Here is a 20,602-nt window from a genome sequence, read left to right as displayed (position 1 = left end):
GTACTTGATCAACCCGGGGAAATTTTCTGACAATGAGCAATACAAGCACCAGGATCCCACCTGCTCAGCGAGACTGCATCTGTCCAACTGCAGATGTAATAACATCTGCATTGCTCCTGGTCCTTTTCTTGGTCCTTAGAAAACATGAGCCTAATGGCTTTTGCTGTAGCCCGCAGTGTGCCGGGGGATGGCCTGCGGGTTCTGGCAACCATCCCAAAGTTTGGGCCCTGCAGTGATACTTTGCATGGAAAGGCCAATATATGGGACACTGGGTGATTAAAGCTCAGTCTCAGCTTTGCTTGGCATCTGCCTGGATGTTCGATACTGGCGCATACTTGTAAAGTTAATTTAAAGAGCTCTCAGAAATCTTACCTGTTTTAAAAGAAATCCAGGCTACAGTTTGCAAAAGAAAAAAGAAACATGCTTTGAGATGCCTTGAAAACAAAGCCCTAAAGCATTAGTAAACAAGCTCACATGACAACAAGCAATAATATTTCCCATCTTTACAGCCTCTTTGATACAAAGATCTTCAACAGCTTGACAAACGTGAATGTATTAATCCCCCAAATATCCCTATGAAGTAGCTATGCATCGTCTTTCTCATCTCAGCTGCAGAAGGGTTATGCGGCTTCCAGAAGATCTCACAGGAAATCCACAGTGAAGCTGGGAACCCAATACTTGTTTTCCAGCTGAGTGCACCAGCCGCGAGCTGAAACAAAAGCCAGCCCCTTCCCTTCCTCATTCCACGAGAATGAAAATTCATCCACGCCAGAAAGGATTCCAGCTGAAGTTATGGTGTGTCCTTCTGGCTCCATTTTGTACTACTGCCAACCACAAAACTCAACATATAAACTAAGCCCATATCTATGTGATGGTCACAGAGCAGTCAGGGAAGGTTTAACCCTGGAACAGATCCAGGGTCCATCTGACTCTGAGTATCTTTCAACAACTCACTTGCCCCCTGGCCTCATTATAAAATCACCAAAATATCCTCCCCCAAACCAAAAATCCCTTCCAATGCACTGTTGTCTTGTCCGATAAAATTTCCACATGGTACATGCACGCCAAGTTGGCTTATGGAAATAAGAGCATACCGATGTTTCTCGATATAACCCTTAACTGTATCAAGGCTGCTCTGTCTGTCTGGCAGGAAGCAATCCAACACATTACACTAACTTCCGTGAAGCCTTCTATTATTGTCACTTGTCTCATTTAGATTTGTATTATTGGACAGATAAACATTCCCATTTCTGTAAATTTGCAGGGATTACTCTAATATCAGATCCTTACTGATGTGCCAAACTGTGGATTAAATGCCAAAGACAGACACGCATTTATTCTTGAATAATAGCTTCTACAATTAGCATAGCTTTAGGGTTTGGATCATGTAAGATGTCCTCCTGCCCCGCGATCAGAGAAACAGTTTTGCTCTGAGATAACATTGCACCATACGTTTGTGTAATGCAGTAAATTCTTAGCACGACCAAATTCTCCTGTTACAGAAGGAGGGAAACCAGGAGGACAAGCGTGAACCTCTGAGATGCAATACCTCGTTCTTACCCTTGCCTTTATGTCACTAATCAACAACAAGGTGAGTGGAGGAAGGATGGGACATAAAGTTAGAGACAACATTTGATCAGAGAGATAAGCCCATCAGAAAGGCAGAGTCAGCAAAGCCCAGCAATTTTAGCCTGCCCTACAAACAACAGCAAGAGGTATTAAGTCCACTTAGAAGGACCTGTCCACAGAAGCCTGCAGCAGCCCCTGTTCTGTGAAACACCGGACTCTGTGAGAACAGAGGGAGAGTTTATATTTGCCTGCATCACCTTTAGCGTTCGCAGGTCCAGTGCTGACCAGAAAATTTCTGATGCCAGGCTGCTGATTTTGGAAAAGAGCTGTGATGAGCTCTCTTTTTGAGCTTCTTCTGTACTAAACCTGAGCAGATTGGCGACACGGGAGGCAGAAGGTTTCTAGCAGCTTTTGGCAGAATGCTGAGGCCAAGTGCCCTCCCTCCTCCTGCCATGCACTTAGAGGACTCCTAATAACTGCCGAGAAATGGCAAAATGAGGTTTACAGTCAATATTAGCTGTTTGGAGCTATGGTTTGGCCCAGTTCTTGGGCAATTTGAATCCTTTTCTTTGGGAGGCTACCGTAGGCTACAGAAATGGCAAAGACAGTTGCTAATACTACTTTACTTTTTACAGTTCCCACTATAGAAAACAAAGCTCAAAATGCTGACTCACATGCTTCAGAAAGTATATTTTTGCAGTTAATTCCTATGCATGTTTTTGCAATAACTATTCTAGACTGTCAAAGAAAGCAGACATTAAACATGTGATGGTTGAGGAAAACCCTGCTTAAAATCACAGAAATTAACTGGGAATTCACTTGTACAAACCTGGTGTATTTGTCAAACAGCAATCCTGTACATATGCAGCTAATCTTAACTCTTGTGCTTTGCTGGAAATAAGACACTAGGAACTGATACCAGCAATATAGTTTTCTTGAAATAGAAGTTTATCTGAGGGCAAAGATAGCATCCTAATCTCACAGCAACTCTATCAACAATGATGAGGTAGTACCTCAGACTTCCGGTGGAGGACTTCACAGTTAATATGAAATTACAGAGCTTTAGTAAAAGCTGTTAAACACATTTCTGTACCAGGTGTGAGAGCACATTTCTTGTATCTTGGGCATCTCTACCGTATACAAGACTTCATGGCATTGAGCTACTAAAATTGCATTAATGTAAGTCCCCAGTACTACCCTCCACCCTCTCCCCGCAAAAAACCCAAACCAAAAGCAAACACCTGTCTCCAAACAGAACAGCTCATGTTCTACTTCCCACTAAAGAACCTCTGGACACATGCAAACATTTCTAGATGTGGCTGTCCGTTTACTGGAATTTACCTTTTTGTTTCTCATATAATCACTCGACTGCTTGCCATAAGAAGGGCAGCCTTCACTTACAGACACCTCACTCTGGTATCACGGAGTCAACATTCATTTCCTGGATATTTTTGATGTTGCGTCCCTAAATGATAATCTTACTCAAACATTCTTACTGGTTTTCCTGTGAGGAGCAAAGATTTTTTTGCTTTTTGCTATGAAATAAGATACATCAAAGCCCATCTGTGAAATACACAGCACCATTGTATTAATTCATTAATACACTTCTCTCTCCTTTGAGCAGCTCCCCATCTTTGCAGTCTCTCACTGAGCTCCTTATTTAATCTCCTAAGTGACCTAATTTGTTGGCTTGAAGTCAAGAGGTGCTGATGGCTGCTCACTGCTTTGGAAAACAGGTGTCTTTTTCCAGGATCCTATGTGCAGACAGCCATCTAAATAGAGACAGCAGAACTTAAAGATTTTGAAAAAGGCTCTTTTTAACATTTAAACATGTGCCAACTTGAGTTTTCTAAGTGCAGCCATTTGGTGGAAAATCACCCTCCTGAGCTTCTGCAGGGCAAAGTGAGAGCAGAGGGTGAAACAGCAACAGATAATGACAGGATTTTATCTGGGCGATTTAGAACTTCTTTGTCTCTGCTAATTTCAGGAGCTGGGAAATTAAGTAAGTCATCAAAATCTTGTGCTTTTTCTCCCCCTCCCTTTTGACCTCAGAACATAATTGCCTCTTGTCATGCCTGCAGGGCATGGGCTTGTAGTTATCACTGTGTGCTTAATCAAATGCTGAAATAGCCTTTAAATTACATGTCTTCTTGGCTGCTAGAGACTTGTTGAGCTCTGTTACATTTAGAGGCATGATGGTAGTAGATGTACTTTTAAAAGAAAAGTGTGGGATGATGCTTTTAATTAGGTTTTATATGCAATTTAGCCAGCAAAATCATGTTCTGGCTCAGAATTTTCAGAGTGAAATTTCAGTCCATATTTAAGGGCGGTGAAACAAAAGCTCAAAATGTAGAGATAATTATTTTCACAAGCTCTGCACATAGTTTGGTCTTCCCAGCTAAATACCTGACTTACTGTTCCCAAAGGCAAACACAACGTGCTGGGGGAAGAGGTTTCCTACGAAGTTGGAGTAATGCTTCTGTGTTTGTAATTTTGCAGTACTTAATATTCCCATGGTTCACCTTGACTCTGTGGGGGAAAAAAACACCAAAACCCAGAAAGTAATAATAAAACAATCCTCCCCTCCCTCTATTCTGATACCTACTCAGGTATGGATACAAGCTGAAATCCCTTTTAGTTGTTGAGTCAATAGGCCTTATAGGACTCTGTCACTCCCTGAAGAGAAGCACATGCTTAAGTGCTCGTCTAAATCAGGGCCCTACTTTTCCCTATTAAGATATACAGTCTCATTGGTACATTCATTTGCAGCGTGCAAACACAGAACAGTGCTTCTTCTCTGTCTCCTTTTTCATTAATCCAAATTATACCTGGACTCTGATCTCAACAATATTAGTAGCAGACAAAAACTTGGGTTAAAGATAGTGACAACGAACATTTCTCCAATGTACAATACGCCCATTCCCCAGTATTTTCATTGTTCACAAATACCAATCTAGTTCTGACAAGCTGAAAAAAAACTGGTTGGTCCAAAGTTCTCTGTAAATTTGTGATTAGTATACAAATATGGACATATTATTCTCTCGCCACCACTTTCGCTACATATGCTGATGACAAAATAAATAGCAAAGAACTCTCCATCTTTTCTAGGGGGACAGGGTGGAAAAGCCTTTCTTCTACTCTCAGCCTGCAGAGGGGTTAAAGGTGCATCCTACAGACAATGGCTGGTGCCAGGACATTGCAGCAAATGCTTGCAACATCCATATCCAGCTCCCCTGGGGAGGAAATGAAGACTGAAGGCATCCACTGTGGCCATACGGCTGGAGCCATCACCAGTGCAAGGCTGGAGCCAGACTGTGCTGGTCTCCACTCCTGGCTCTCCCCTCTGTACCTCAGTTGATTGCTCTCTCATCTATAAAAATGGGAAAAATATCTAATCTTCTCCATTAAGCACTCCAAAATCTGCTAGGGAAAGGAAGAAGAGAACTAGATATAATCATCAGAAGGTGAAGAATGTGGCTTCAGCCTGGGTTTCCCCATGTGAATCAAATACCCACGTCCCCCCAGGCTATCTTGGGCTTTCTTATTTTATAGGAGATACCAAAAACAATTTGCAACTCTCCTTTGGGCACCTTCATCAGAAGCAGTGATCCCCCTTACCCAGCAAACAGCCAGCTATGGACAGACTTCACAAACTGCAAGAGCATCCTCTTATACAGTGGGATGGAGCATACAAAAAAAAAAACAAAAACAAAAAAAACACAAACAAAAACAGAAGAGAAACACAATGCTGTGCATCACCCCAGCCATGGCAACCAAAGAAAAGCTAAAAAAACCCCAAAACAAAACAAAACCTCACACCCTTCCCTGTGAATTTTATGTGGAGATTGAGGTCAACTATATTATGGTTCCATAAATTGCTTAATCTACCTCCATTATAACACTCAAGTGACACTTGCTAGGCATTTGCTCCCAGGTTATGTGAGTGAAAATACAATAGATGTTCAGCAGCATGTTTATATCTGACACCCTCCCCCATGACGAAGAGGAGACATGGGAGAACGGTGTATTAAACACAGAAGGGGGTCTTCTATAGGGGCAGCCAAACCCACACACAGGCAGTGCATTTTCCAAGGTGGCACAGCCAAGGATGGAAACAGGAGCACAACAAAAAGCTTAGCCAAGTCCCAAATGGCACATCTCTGAAACAGGCCTCTGCCCCCAAGCACCAGCTTCCTGGAAAGTACCTTTTATTTCCATGGCAGATCTCCCCCTTCCACATTTCTAGACACCCTAGAGGTCAGATCTCAAAAGGGTGATGCAGGCCCTTTCCACCACCCGTCAGATGCCCAGAAAGCCCAGGGACAGCAGCCAGAGGGTTAAGCACCAGACAGCTACATCCTGGGGCACTTCTGCCGCTCACACTTCATACCACTGATATTCCTCACCTCCTTGCCATGCTCAGCTAGTAAATACCATTCTTCTCTCCATTCACTCTCCCAAACCCTAGCTCAAAATATGGAGAAGCTTTTCTCATTAGTAAAAAGTATTAGATTCTCCTAGACTCTCTAAGTATTAGATTAGCTCTTCCCATAGGGTTAAAGAGAAAAGGAAGTCACAGATAATGGGCAAAGAGGACTGGTGAAATATCAACAGAAAGAGGAAAGAAGGTAACCTGAAGTGGATACATTTGCATCTGAGGATGGGTGTTCATGAGGGAAATGGGTCATTGCAAGGCCCTATGAGGAAAGGAGACGAAGCGATAAAAGAGCAAGACCACAGAAACCAGACGGTAACTATGAGGTACTAACGGAGGAGTCTGACAGTAGGAAGCGACTGAGGACACGTAAAGGGAGAGAGGCAAGAAGGCAGACGTGGCATTGAACTGAACCAGACCTGCAGTAGAAAGCAGTGCAGCAGGAGTACATGCTTGCTTTCCGTTCCTCCATTCCCATCTTCTGCAACTCATGGGCCGCTGCCTCATTAGTGAGCGATGGGAAATAGTCTGAGAATTGCAACAAACGTTTCTTTCAATAAGCCCTCACCTTCACAAATCCCCCACTTACAGAGAGGTGAATACCTCTGCAGCTAATATTTACACCGGAGCACACTGCAAGGCAAGGCGTCACCAAGGGGCACCCTTCATGCTGCTTAACAGGTAGTGGTCTGGGGTAAGCCAACCTCCCAGGTCACTGCAGTTGAAGGGAGAGTAGGTTCTGCCTCCTGCCCCAAGCAAGCCCTCCTATCTCCAGCCCCGTTTCATCTGCTGGACCTGCACCCAGTTCTGGTGCTCGCTGGACCCCTTCACGAGGCAGGCCAACTCAGTAGTCCACAAAGAAACTGAACCAGCTGGGGCAGGGGAGTGGTGAGAAAAAGAGAGGTTTCTGCTGGGCTGGTAGACTTGAATCAGCTCCGAAAAGGTCAGCTAAGGTCATAGAAAGGAAGCAAAAGATTTTTAGAAGGAAGGAAGGGAGGCCGAATTTAACGTGCTTTTCAAAAACACATGGCAACCCACCTTCAAATCAGAGGTCAGAAGCACAGTCCCAGCCTGAGCTAAATGTCACTTAAATGAATTTAATTAAAGCAGAAGCAACAAGTTGAGACCAACAGACAAATGAAACGCTGTCTCCAAGGCGAAGGTTGAATGCAAGTTCATTAATATTTAGGCGCCATCATGGGAAAAAGCTATTCCCAAGTATCTTTTCTTTTGCAGTGGATCATCTCATTTGTAACGAAAGGCACGTACAAGAAGATACTCTGATATGACTGCTCTTTAAATCCACAGGCTTCCTTCCCGTGAATTAACTTTCAAGTGTAGGAAGACTGCACAGATAGGGAAAGTGTCTGCAGTTAAAGCCCTGCACTGCAGTGCATAAGATGTATAACCAACCCTTATGCTAAACTTGCCCTCCAGCCTAATAGTGACATTACTTAAAATATCAGGCTTTGAGATCCTGGTGCATAACACTGAGACATTTGTGTTCTCAGTAAAGGAAGAGTTAGGTTCTGTGCCACAGGGACAAGTCCTTTTTACAAATCCACATACCACAAATCACGGTGGGGCCTTCAATAAGGAAATCCATGCCATTTATTGCTTACCCAATGCAAAGTTACTGCTGTTACTTAACTGTCTCAAAAAAAAAAAAAAAAAAAAAAAAAAAAAAAAAAAAAAAAAAAAAAAAGAAAAGAAATCCAAAACAGGGAAGAAGCTCTGAATTTGACATTGCTGTACAACCTTGAAGTCTCATATTTAATGCAGCACAAATTAATGTGGTGAAACGAGTAGAATTTGAGTAATAACAAAATTTGCCCCATTTTAAATTACTCCACTGTAGCTTTTTATTGTAGCCATTAGTAAGGTTAATTTTTTAATCTCAGATAAAAACTTTTATAAAACCACCATAGTAGGTGTAATCATAGAGGCAGTTAGATTAATGAGTCTCAAGGGTTTAGCCTAAGAACATTAAGGAAAAAGAATCTGTTTACCATTTTCGGATTTCATATTAAATCATAAGTTCATTTAACATTACACCTTATTATTGTTTCCATTTAAACACTAGCTTAAATTCTTATCCATGGTAAAATAATGCAAATCTGGAATAACTTTCCTGTTACCAGCAGGGCTTTTTTAGGTATGTCATCAAAATGCACTTCAATAGGATTTAGTGGTGTCCCCAGATGGATATTGCCCAAATGCTGAGGACATGCATTTGTACCACCATGAACTGGGAGGTGGCACCCCTGAGCTACAGGAAACAGGGCAAGGATAAGCTAGAGGAGACCGAGACCCAAATGCATCCTCTGCAGTCAGATAAGGTCTGTCATGGAGGATGGCTGCATGCAACAAAGCCCAGATTTGACTTCTATGTCACCACAGGAGAAAATAATGGGGGGGGGGAAGGAAAGAAAAAATGAAAAAAAAAAAAAAATCCAACAACAAAAAAAAACCCCAAACCAAAAACTCCAAAAATCAGGAAGAGACCCAGTGAACTCAGCAGGTTCAGAAATCCAATTAAGGTTGATGCAAATCAGACAGGTTAGATGTATTTGGAGCTTTGCTGAAGAGCAGAGTGACTGCAAGTAATAGATTCCTACCGAGTAACACCTCCTCAAAGTTAAAGTTTAATTTTGATTTACAGTTCCCTGAATAGCCTCTGAAGGGGAACATTAAAGCTCTTGTAGAAGTATCTGTATTATTAAAGAAATGATGAACAGCAGAGTGAGGATTACTTTGTGCTGTTTATGGACTTTTTTTTACCAGAGCAGTATATCTATTTTTAAGTTTGTATTGCCCGGAAAGGAGAACCATGTGAAATCTGAAGAACTGTCCAGAGAAAAAGACAGGCAAAGAAAAGAGAAGAATTTCTCCCTAAGTATTACAGCCCATCATTCAAATACCTGTATAAAAATCCAGGGGCTCAAATATTTATCATTTAAACCAATCGCTTTACATCACTGAAGCCCAAGACTGACTCCTTTAGAGTTGGTTTTACAAGAAATTACCCAGACCTTGAAGACTAGACATCTTCAGGAAGTGATATGGCTAAACTGTAAATTGTTAAATAAATGACTGTGATTTTTCTTGGTGTTTTAGACATCACAGCTCCTTTGAGTCTCTGCCATAAATAACAGAGAATTTGTTCTTTCCACTAGCCATAATTCTGTGAAAGTTTTATAAAGAAGCCTGAGACTGCTTTAAGATCTTGACTCCTCCCAGAATTGCAGTCCATTATATATATATTCTATTATATACACATACACTTCTATAAATGCATGAGATACATGTAACAGGCAAAATGGGAAGTGTAGTCTTCTACATGGCATGATGAAATTTGGGGCTCTTACTCCGCACACCTTAAAGGTCAACTGTTTTTTAGAAACTAGTGGTACTTATGAGCAAGATCTGTGAGTAATCTACAAAGACAACCCAGTCCCCAGCTGCTGGATGAGGATTTCCATAGCATAACATCTATGAGCTCCATCTCAGACAGAGAGGCATGAGATCTAAGACTTTTTTTGCTGATACACTAACAAGAATTACAAGTAGGCTGTGGCAAGCCATTCTTTGCAGCCCTCTGAATCATGACTCTCCCCAAGGCCTGTGATATAACTCCCCTCTGACCTCAAAAGACCGAGGATTTCACCTCAAATATACTAGCAGCTGAAAAGAGCTTTGCAGAAGCATACACATTCATCTGAGTAGTGACCAACATTATTTACTTCCCCCCAGCCTTAAAAATAAAGAATAACAGGAGAATTAAATTTGGGGAATGAGCTGAAACGTGCACACTTGCTTCGGGTGGAAATATATTCCAAGTAAAAGCAGATTTTCAGGGAAATCACATACTTTTGCCTACAGATACCCCTTCTCCTCAGTAGAAAATAGCAAACCATTAAAACTAATGAATTAAATTAACTCCACAAAATGGTTCACTTACTAGGAAACACAACTAAAATCCTGAGTGATGAAGTTTCCTATTGCACCCACCTGCTCACAGCATACACTATGGTTAAATATTTTTCCACCTAATGCAGCCTGTGCAAATACTGCTCCAGAAACACTGTATACATACCTATGTGTGTATATATAATACACATATACACACAATACTGCCCATCTCAAGGTGAGCCACAAAAAAATCTGAAATAATGCTCACCTGTAGGCTCCCAGAAATGCTCTGAACTGATTAACTGCTCCCAGAAGAGTCAGGCTAACAGCTCTGCAACAGAGCTGAGAGCTCCTGGGCTTCACGCTAGGGAGGTGATGTTTATCCCGTAGCACCATCAGGTCTGCCAGCACTGACCCAGGGCAGCCAGAGCAGGACAGTGTGGCCAAACTTGTCTTATGACATTTTTATCTGCAATAAATGCTCTGAACCCTGCCCTCTACACACCACAATTTCAGTTTAAACTAAGCAGGGGACACCAGGATACATGTTTCCACTCATTTTCCACTCCAGCCTTCAGAAGTGGTTAACAATAGTCTAAATAAAGAATTTTAAAAAGCAGCAGTCACAAGTACGAATAGTCACAGAGACATTGTGCTCGGTAAAAAAAACAAGCCAGTACTGGTTAAAAGGCGACCTTGTTTTATGAAAGTCCCTACAACGCTGGATATCATGATTTATTACTTGTCTTGTGGCAAAGCATAGGGCTCCTTCACAGACACCCCTGTGCACGACTGAACAAAAAGAGGGTCTGTGCCCCAAAGGACACTTTAAAGAGAAGAGGAAATACGTGCAGATTAGAGACAGGAGCCACAGTGGCACAGAAAAGGATAGCCATGTAGCACAGGTAACAAACAGATGCAGATAGTATACTTGAGGGCACAATGCTCACCAGTTCAATGAAAATATGGTTGAAAAAAGAATTCTCTAACTTGCTTCAGGAAAAATACACTGCAAACAGCTATGATGGATGGAAGACTTTTTTTGCTTCCTCTTTTTTCAAACTCAGTCACTAATCTTGTTTCAAATTCTCTTCCTCCAAGAGGTAGATGAAAGAAGTAAATCTTTTGTTGATCTCTCTGGCAACAAAAACCAGGATCTAATTGCCCAACAAAACCAGAGAGAAATATCAGGGCTGAAGGCAAAGAAAGTTTTCAATGAAATACCCCGATTAAAGACTCCATCCCTCTTTCCTCTATAGATATGGGGTCAGAAAGAGCAGTACTTTTTCAAGCCCCAGACAAGACAGCACTGCTGGGACAGCAGAGAATGCCCAGACAGAAGGGTACAACGCAGAGGAGGTCCTTAGAGAACTGGAAGAGCAAAGTTAATTCAGGCACACCTGGGCACTTCAGCTCAGCCACACAACAGCGTCCAATGCAGTTTCCCCGATCAGTGAGAACAGATGCAGGATCTAGCACCCCCAGCCGAGCACTCCCTCTCGGCCAGGGGAGATTTAGGAGACCTGGAATAACACCGACCTCAGGCTTACAAAGTCCTGGCTTTGACCTCCCAGGACAGAAGATGATCTAGGCAGCTTCACTCTGATTGAGTGTGGAGGACGGGTGAGGCTGGGGTGCCGTTGCATCTGGGGCAGGAGTCCCCAGTACCCCAGTCCAGGGTTAGGGGTACCCTCCAACAGGATTGGGAGGCAGAGAGCCTGCAGGGACCAAGACCCCCACCCAGCACCGACCTGCGACACTTGCCAAATCCTCCTGTACTGTTCCTCCCTAAAAGTTTCTGAAGGATTCCTCCAAGTTGAAAAAAACACAATGGAAAGGTTTCCAGAGAACTGCTTCTGGGAGATTATTAGTTAAATTTCTAATGTAATTATGTTACAGTACATTTAAGTGCACTTTCTAAATAGAAACAGACTTTTATCTAACAAAGGATCCATTTCAAGCACTTTTTCCTGTACCTATAATACCCATTTCCTTCTGTACCTATTTCAAGCATTGTTCTTCTAGAGTTATTTATAATTTACAACTAGAATTTTCTGCTTTTTCTAAGAATAAAATTGTTGCGTATTTCCATCATCTTGTGTTTGCTGTTCATATTCAAGGAAAGCATTCTGCTGTCACTGCCTTCCAAGGGCCCTTTTGGAGCACAAGGAAAAACCTTCATAAAAGGTTCTAACAAATAAATTGATCACAGACAAAAAACAAAACAAACGAACAACCCCCCCCCCAAAACAAACAAACAAACAAACACACACTCCACCAGATGTCTATGAGCAAATTGCCACAAACCAATTTAACTTGGAAAGTAAAATAAGACCACAGTCCTGACTCGTAACATATACTTGAGGGTTTTAACCAGGATAGCTCCATGTAGATTAAAATATTTCACACAAAATTAAATAGAAAAAGTTTTAAGCTTAAAAATGCAGACAGTAAACTGAGAAGTCTGTTTCCAGATGACAAAATCCCCAACTCTGCAATCATGAGATTGCAGTCTACCCTCACTTAAAAAAAAGACAACAAAGGCAGCAATGTAGTTAACAAGTACAAATTACAGTTTGGAAACAAACATGCAGTAATAAAAGTTCAAATACAAATGAAATAACTGTGGACCATGACAGTAAGAAAAAATATGCTTGCAAAATTTTAAAGCAGCAGCAGTATTTTTGAAATAGTAAGGTGTATGTGTCAAAGACAACCAGTTATCAAGCATGAAATCAATGCCCTACAAATGTTCAGTATTTCACTCCAATCTGTATTTGGAAAGAAGCAAACAAACAGCTGTATTCATAATTCACAGTGATAAAGAGATGCTTTTTGTTCTATCAGATATCAGGAAAGATATAATAGCAAACAGCCTAATATTTTTCATTCTTAAGAATTAGATATCTTCTATGCAGGAGTTTGGAAAAAAAAAAGAAAAAACAAACAAACAAAACACCACAACCCTCTTAGGAGCCCTTGCTGATTTTTAAGTTGATTTGGGACACTGTCACATTGCTACTAGGAAACTTTAAAAAAAAAAAAAATAAAAAAAATAATGAGGCTATAAAAACATAACATAAGCTTGACTGCACACAGAAAAAATGCATTAGCTGTTGCTTCTTAAAAAGTAATGTAAACGTGGAACTGTCATCCCAGCTGAACCATTTCTGGAAGTTCAGCAAGAATCTCATCAGTCCAGTATCATTCAACACACTTCTTGATGATCTGAAAGAAAATAAACTCAAAGCTTGCCAAATTTGCAGTCGGGGCAAAAGTTGATGAAATGTTAAGTAATGACATGGACCTTGTCGGTTTTGCAGATTGATCTATACGCTGTCCGAGCAGACCATGCTTTAACACAGACAAATACAAGTCCACATAGGAATACAAAAAGTGCTCATTATGTGAGACCACAGCCCCACAAGTCACTCTGAAACAAGACTGTTTTCATGATTGATAAGAATTTGAATGCTACACAGTGGCTCAAAGGGCAAACAAGATTTCTGCGAGTATTAGGAGTTGAATAACAAGCAGAATTGGGAAGATGAAATTGCCCTGCATATGGTATTAATGAGTCCATTACTGGAACATGTACATTGTGGTGTCTATAATTCAAAAAGATTGTCAGAAACTTTGAAAGGGTTTGCAAAAGAACTTAAGAAAAATTTAAAAATAAAAAATAATAAAAAACCCAAGTAGAGTCTGAAAAGCCAGTTTTACAAGTGAGACACCAAAGCTGCTTAGTCTGTTTAACTAGTCCAAAAAACCATTGTAATCTTCAGGTATCTACAGAGGGAAGATATTTCTTACAATAGGGAGCTCTTTGAACTAGCAGAAAAAGGCAAGTGAGATGCAAGAGCTGTAAGTTGAAGGCAGATAAATTCAGGCTAGAAATAAGGTACGTATTTTTAACAATGTGAGTAATTTACCATGGAACAGTTTACTTAGGTATATGATGTATTCCTTATCAGCTGAAGTCCTTAAATCATGACTGAGTATTTTTCTGGAAGATATGTTACAGCTTAAACAGAAGATATGGGAGCCTAATTCACAAATTACTAGGTGAGATGTCTATTGTGCAAACAGCCTGGCTTGTTGATCACAGGAGTCTCTTTGTATTCTAAACATCTACGAAGATTTGGGAGAAAGAAAACAGGAAGAGAGGGAGAAATTTGGCAGCATGGAACCCACTGAATTTATTATCTTGGCGTAAAAAAACAACAACAAAAAAACTTCCCTCAGTCAGCTTTTATGCAGATACCTGCTGCGCTCATCCATGCAAAGAAGGTTTGTATCTTGCCTTTAATGGTCGTGAATAGACAAAAAATGTTCCAGGACAGCTTCTTTGAATTCCTAGGAATAAAAGATGGCAAGGAGGAGGAAGGGAATTGCTTAATGCAAACCAACAGATGGGATTTCAGTCAGAGGCTTGCTTTGTTTTCATAATGAACCGTAATCTGTGTAATCTAAAACAGTTTTTATTTGCTGCAGTGAGACATAAAGAGTGCAGCTATGGCATGTGAATTGTTTCCTCAACCATTCATTCTTATGAAGGTACCTCTTCACTGGTCCAGGGTCCAATGCGTCTTTAGCAGTCAGCCAGATTAAGTTTAGGAGGATGGATTAAAGTGTAGGTATGGCACTACATTTTTAGTAGGTTTGTCTGCTTTGGGTTTTTTGGTTTTTTTGTGTGGTTTTTTTGTGTGGTTTTTTTTTTTTTTTTTTTGGGGGGGGGGGTGTTTTGTTTTTTAATTCAGGCTTCTGATATGGTTCTCTAATAAACTAATATAGTTCTGCAAAGCCTATTAACTGGTCTCTAAGTGCTATTAGCTACGTAAAGTCTTTGCAGTGTACACCCTACAACATCACATCAATGGCAGAGGCATTTAGGGTCCTGGTATGATGGGGATGAGATGGGATGGGATGGGATGGGGGCATTGTTTTCCAAATCCTACCTCCCAGTCACAGTGCTGCAAGTGTCCCCAACCCCAGCGTGGACCTGTAACTCCTCTTTGACTGAGCAGCCACTCACGCCAGATGTGGGCAGTTGCAGAGAGCCAACAGCACTGCATAGAAGCAGGGTCTCCATTCTGCTGGCAGCTCCGTACCACAGATCTGTCCCTGCCACTTGGGCAAAGCCGGGCACAGTATTACTATGTTATGTCATGCTATATTATACACTATACTACAACATGGAAAGGTGAAAAATCCAATGTTAAGGTGCAAAGCCAAGAAAAACTTAAGCTACCTGGAAGCCTGGAGCTGCAAAGAGTGACTGCCACATATATTGCTTATTATTTTGCTCAGGTCCAATATTTAGGTTTCAGCAACATCAGACATCTACTTGTGGCTTCTCAGCATACTTACATTCCCATAATGTTTTGCAGTATAAAATACTGACTTCTATTCATACATATTTCCCCATGATATTTAAGTTCATCTTCATATTAAAAATAAATGGATTTAAAATGTAGGCAGCTACATATATAAGCACTCTGCTTGAAAGACATACTTCATCTTTAAATAGCAGCAATCAATACACACAGCATATAACCTAAACAAATTTCTATTATGAATCCTTAATGGATGCATGCTTTGGTCATTTTTATTACTAATAGATTATTGATTTACAGAATACATTACCACCTTAGGCACTGGGATTTGCTGGAGTCCTTACATCCTGTATGTAGTTTTAGTCAAAATAGGAGCCAAAAGTCAATAACCCGTTTACCGCCAGCATAGCCCCTCTACAGAGGTAGATATTTTAATGATGGTCTGACTCTCACAGTGGAATCACTTTCACTCTTCTTTATTGCCAAAATGCATTGGGAGTAACAGTTCAGAAGAATGCTGGCAGACGAACCTTGCAGATCCCTCACAGGGCAGTTTCTCTGAAATCAAGGCACCTGCTTGGGCTCTTTAGCTCAGAATCAACAAACAGTTTCTCTGTCTTTGTTGCCATTCACATCAGGGAGTGGTGATTGACTCCTGCAGTTGCCCAGGAGAAAGGGAACCAAACAGCTTGCTTTGATATGAATACTAATACCAGCAGACAGGGAGAAGACAGCATGCCAATCAGTTCCCCCCACTACAACCATAAACAGGCTGTGCTGAACACATCAACTGCTACTTAGTGAGGCTTCAGGAGAAGCCTACAATAAGATGGGTACATCATAATATTGTTACACAAATCAAATCCAAAATGTTTGTTTACTGCTACAGACAGACATGAGGGGGAAAAGGGGGTCTAGGGTTACAGTTACTTTGGTGAAATAATCCTACATTGTTAACTTACAGATTTACGTTACTCAGGCGCAACAGTACAAACGTGTCTTGCTGGGATATTATCACGCCTTGGGCAAGTCGGTCTTTATGTCAAAAGCCGAGCACAGAAATGGCAGAGATGCAGTATCGCAAGCATCATCAGTTCTTCAGCTGTTCAGTGAGATGACTCTCCTATAATCTCAAAATCAGCTACTCTCAGAGTAAATCCAAAGTAATATATTGCTTTTCTGCTTTTAATGCCTGTTAAGAGATAGATGAGAACCTAGCCCCTTGGAGAGAAAGGTCTGGAAGGAGGGACCCCTGCTTCTCTCTGTTTCCTCTTTGCCCTCTTTTTTTTTTTTTTAACTGATGCATAAGGACAAAGGAATAAAATACATACAAAGGCTTTGCCCCTTTTTGCAGAAAAACAAACAACTGCAAAAGAGACAACAGTAGTCAAAAACTCCTGAGAAAATAACAGCCTCAAAAAGCAAAAGTCGTATCAATTGCTTAGGCCTCTCTGCACACAGAAGTTAAGTGAGGTGAAGCAAAAAAGTTTAATTCACTGAACTGACTAGAATTCAACAAATAAGCCATCTAAAAAGCGGGAGATAAGCTCCTAAAAACCTGGCTATAAAGTACACTGTTACACCAACTATAAACTGACTTTCTTCACCCGTTGTCCCATTTCTAACCTAAAGGCAAGGTGCTTACCCCCTCCTCTTATATCTTTCCCATACAGGGATGGCTCCCAGCACGTGCCTTGCAGGGGATGCCCAACATGAGCCAAATTTGGAAGCTGGCTCAGTCCTTGTCCTTGCTCCAATACCAAAAGAGACAGGAGAGCTTCAGCAGCATATTGAGAAGTCCCTAAACATAACAATAGCATGAGGGGAAAACATCACGCCAGCCTTCCCTGCCTTGTCACCACCTGATTGTTTCTCTCTTTGCTGATGTTAACTTTGAGGACCAGCAAGTGTTGCACAAGAGGCCTACCTAGCAGATACAAAGCCTGACAGATCCAGAACAGACCCAGTGGAGGCTCTTCCAGGCTATGGTAGGGCTCTTGACAGCCCAAAAATGTTGCAAAAAGAAAAAAGAAAGTCTCATCTTTTAAGCAGTACAGGAAAAAGCTTTCAAAGGCCCAGCTGACATCCATGAGGCATTTTGTAAGCAGCTTTTTCTGCTTCCATCCTCATTCACCAGTGGCAACAAGAAAACAAGACCAAATATAAAATTATTCTGGCTGATGCCTGTTAATGGATCTGTCATACATGGAGACAGTCCTGGAAATTATCCTTTCTCCATAGTGGCAACACCCCTCTGGCATGGCTTGGGTCCAGGACCCCTAAGTTAGAGGGCAACTCCTATTTTTGTGAACATTTACTGCATCACCATCCTTGTTCAGCACAAGCACATAGAGCACAGTGAATCCAGTAAACACTGAGAGTTTATTTCCATGTATCTTGTGCCAGGCAAGGACACGACAAAACACCATGTTCCTAAAATTAAACTGCCTTTATTAGCAGAATTAAATAAAGAGGTGCCACAACTTCACTTAACTTCAAAGCCACAGGCATAAGTTTGCGGCAGTTGTTTCAGTCAAATGTGTTATTCACCCAGATTCACACAGAACAAAGCAATCTGTAAGGCACACCAGAACTGGAAAGTAATATTCAAACACTATCTCCCTCTCTCATTTTTAAATACACAGCCAACACTGCTCCATTGAAATATCTTCCAAACAAAACAAATACCTTGCAAAGATATTTTTATATTTCTTTTAATGCAATATAAAACAGCTATACAAAATAAATAAACAGAACCTACAGGAAACCTTTCCTTTCAGCCCAACCAAAAAGCTTAGTTGGATCCCACGCAGTGGTTTGGGGGACTTTTGTTTTTCATTTCCTTCTCCTGCCTTGATCATTTCAGCGAGCGAACCAGGGCAGAGAGAAGGCAGGTATGAGATGAGGAGGCTGGAGGCTATCAGTGCTGGAGAGCTTGGCACTGCTGGGTGAGCCTGCCCGTACTCTGCACCATCACCCCTGTAGAAGTGCACAGACCTCGGCATTGTGCTTCTCAGTGATCATTTTCTGTGCCATCTTTGTGCTCCTGCCATATGAATCCCATCAACAACCATCCCCATGCCTGGAAGCCCTTCCACCACAGGCGACTGCATTCAGAAACACAATAATAACTTACCATAACAACTTCCTAAGGTCAGGAAGCTGAGGAACTCATCCAGGTCAGCTTGCCATAGCCCAGAGCAACGGCTACTTTTGCCATGAGTTAAGCAGCAGTGTATCTTTCCTCCTTGGCAATGATAACAGCTTCTTTTCTGCATCCTCCTTAATGGCCTTGGACTGGACCAACTCCTCAGTTTGCTAAAGGGTTCTCTTGATGCTGTCAGCCACCCATCAAGGATGGGGCTGTTTCAAGAAATGCAATGATTTCTCCATCAGCATTAGCAGTATTTTATGCTTCAGAAGCAACACAGGCATGGCACAGATGGAGGGAGTAGGAGACAAGGCCAAGAGAAGAGGCTTCTTTTTATTTTTATCCTCACCTCGCCCTGTAGACATTCATCTCCTTCAGCTGCATCCTTATATTAAATGCAAACACTGGAGAGCACCCAGATATCTGCTCTGCCCCCCTGCTCCAGGGTATTCTCCAGTGTTGTCCGAGGATGCCATGCCCTACCACAAGTGGTGTTGCTGTATGTCAGCTGCATGAACCTCCAGGCAAAAACCTCCTCTCTTGCATAGGCTTGTTATCACAACATGCTTGCATTTGCCTGCTAGCCACAGAATGATCGCACTGTATCTCACCAAGAGTTGGTCATATTTCCTTAGGCTTGCATTTTCCACTTATAAGCATGGCTGGGATTACACAGCAGCTGATCTGGCAATTCAGAGCAAATTGAATAGGCTGTTGACTCACAGCATAGCTGCAAATATGGCAGCTGAATGTTTGGCAACTTTCTCTAGCACTGCACATCCAGAGAGAGTAGGTCTGTACCTCCTGCACTCTGGGTTCCTGCAGCCTGCATGTGCTTCTGCATTAGGTTTTCAGCCCTTCACTGGGTCTTTCAGTAAGATTTCTCTCCATCCCCCCTCCTGCAAACCTGCATGCATCATGTGGAGTCACTGCTAGGGAGTCTTCAATGTCTCCAGAAATTACGTGCTGGAGCCAGAGCTGTCAGTTATCTAATGGAGTTAAGCCTGTCTTTTCTTGCATCTTGGTTCTGGGCAACAGAAGCAGTATTATTCCACTTGGGGCAAGGACACTCGCAAACCCCAGGCAGCCTTGGGCAGTATTCCCAGCAACAGCTTCTCAGTCATACCTTGGGGTCACTGTTCTCCCATAAGCTGGGAAGCAAATTTTATGTTGTACTCTTATCTTTATCCTCCAGGTAGGTCTGTGCACAGACTCATGTCTTCCTTTCTCTATCACCTTGCTCCTGCAAGGGAATTTTGTTAAAAATGTAAGGGTTTTTGTGTGCTTGAGACCTTGCATATAGCTCTTTAATTTAGTTTGATGGTGACAGTGGCCCTCTTTTTCTTCTCATTTTAATCACACTCTTGTGTTGATGCATGGTTGGCAACAGTCCTGCTTTGAGTGGGAAGTTGGACTACAGATCTCCAGAGGTCTCTTCGAACCAGCACTGCTGTAATTCTTGCTCTTTGTGGGTCTCACTGGCACCACCATACTTTATGCTTCGTGTTCTAGATAATACCCCAAACTGAACAGTTACTTCAGGAACAGAATTGGCAAAGGTAGAGCTACAACTACAGCACACACCTTGGCCACGTTCACAGGCTGCCCCTCTCTTGCTGCTTCTAGCCTGGCTTCTTTCCTCCCTGTACTAGGGAGGTTGCTATGGAGATTTCTTCAGAAACAAAAAGAAAAAGGGATACAAGAAATACAAAGCACTGAGACTGGCATGGAAGATAAAACAAACATAACGGTGCAATATCTTTTGTGTTAATAAATCTATTTTCCCCAAATCCTCACCTAGAAAGCCGCTGATGAAGAGACCAGACCCTCAAATGCTCCTACTCTGTGCGCACATTCCCCATCACGCTGCACGGGCTCTTCACAGTGCTGAGAGCCACCATAAACAGCACCCCAGCAACACACGATGCTTAAGGAGGCAGAGTCGGTACATACATGCGCGCACACATGCAAAAAGAGCAGGTAGATGACTTGGTGGTGGCAACTGAACACACAGAGACAGAAACTCTGCACATAGCTTCTCCTCATAAAAGCAGATTGCTCACCGCCCAGAACATCCCACCAGCACTGCTTTTATGCAAGACCTGCCTTTGCTATGAGCCAGCTGCCAAAAATCAGGGAAAACCCAGGTCTGGGCCCCGCATGAGGGTGGTCCAGCAGCACGTTGACACATTTGTGCTA

General features: G+C 42.0%; 1 protein-coding gene across 15 annotated transcripts in view; it reads right to left on the bottom strand.

The window, feature by feature from the left end:
- Window positions 1-20,602, bottom strand: part of ADGRL3 (adhesion G protein-coupled receptor L3) — a 525,365-nt gene that overhangs the window by 282,369 nt on the left and 222,394 nt on the right. For 14 of the 15 annotated variants that reach the window (XM_049815198.1, XM_049815210.1, XM_049815213.1 and 11 more), the window contains one exon: window positions 373-393. The exons of the other annotated variant lie outside the window; for it this stretch is intronic. In XM_049815198.1, coding sequence (XP_049671155.1) covers window positions 373-393 — 21 coding nt within the window. The remainder of the gene's footprint in view (window positions 1-372; window positions 394-20,602) is intronic. 15 annotated transcript variants of the gene reach the window in all.

The sequence above is a fragment of the Accipiter gentilis genome, chromosome 12, assembly GCF_929443795.1.
Source record: "Accipiter gentilis chromosome 12, bAccGen1.1, whole genome shotgun sequence".
Lineage (NCBI taxonomy): Eukaryota > Metazoa > Chordata > Aves > Accipitriformes > Accipitridae > Astur > Astur gentilis.
This window is presented reverse-complemented; position numbering and strand designations above follow the sequence as displayed.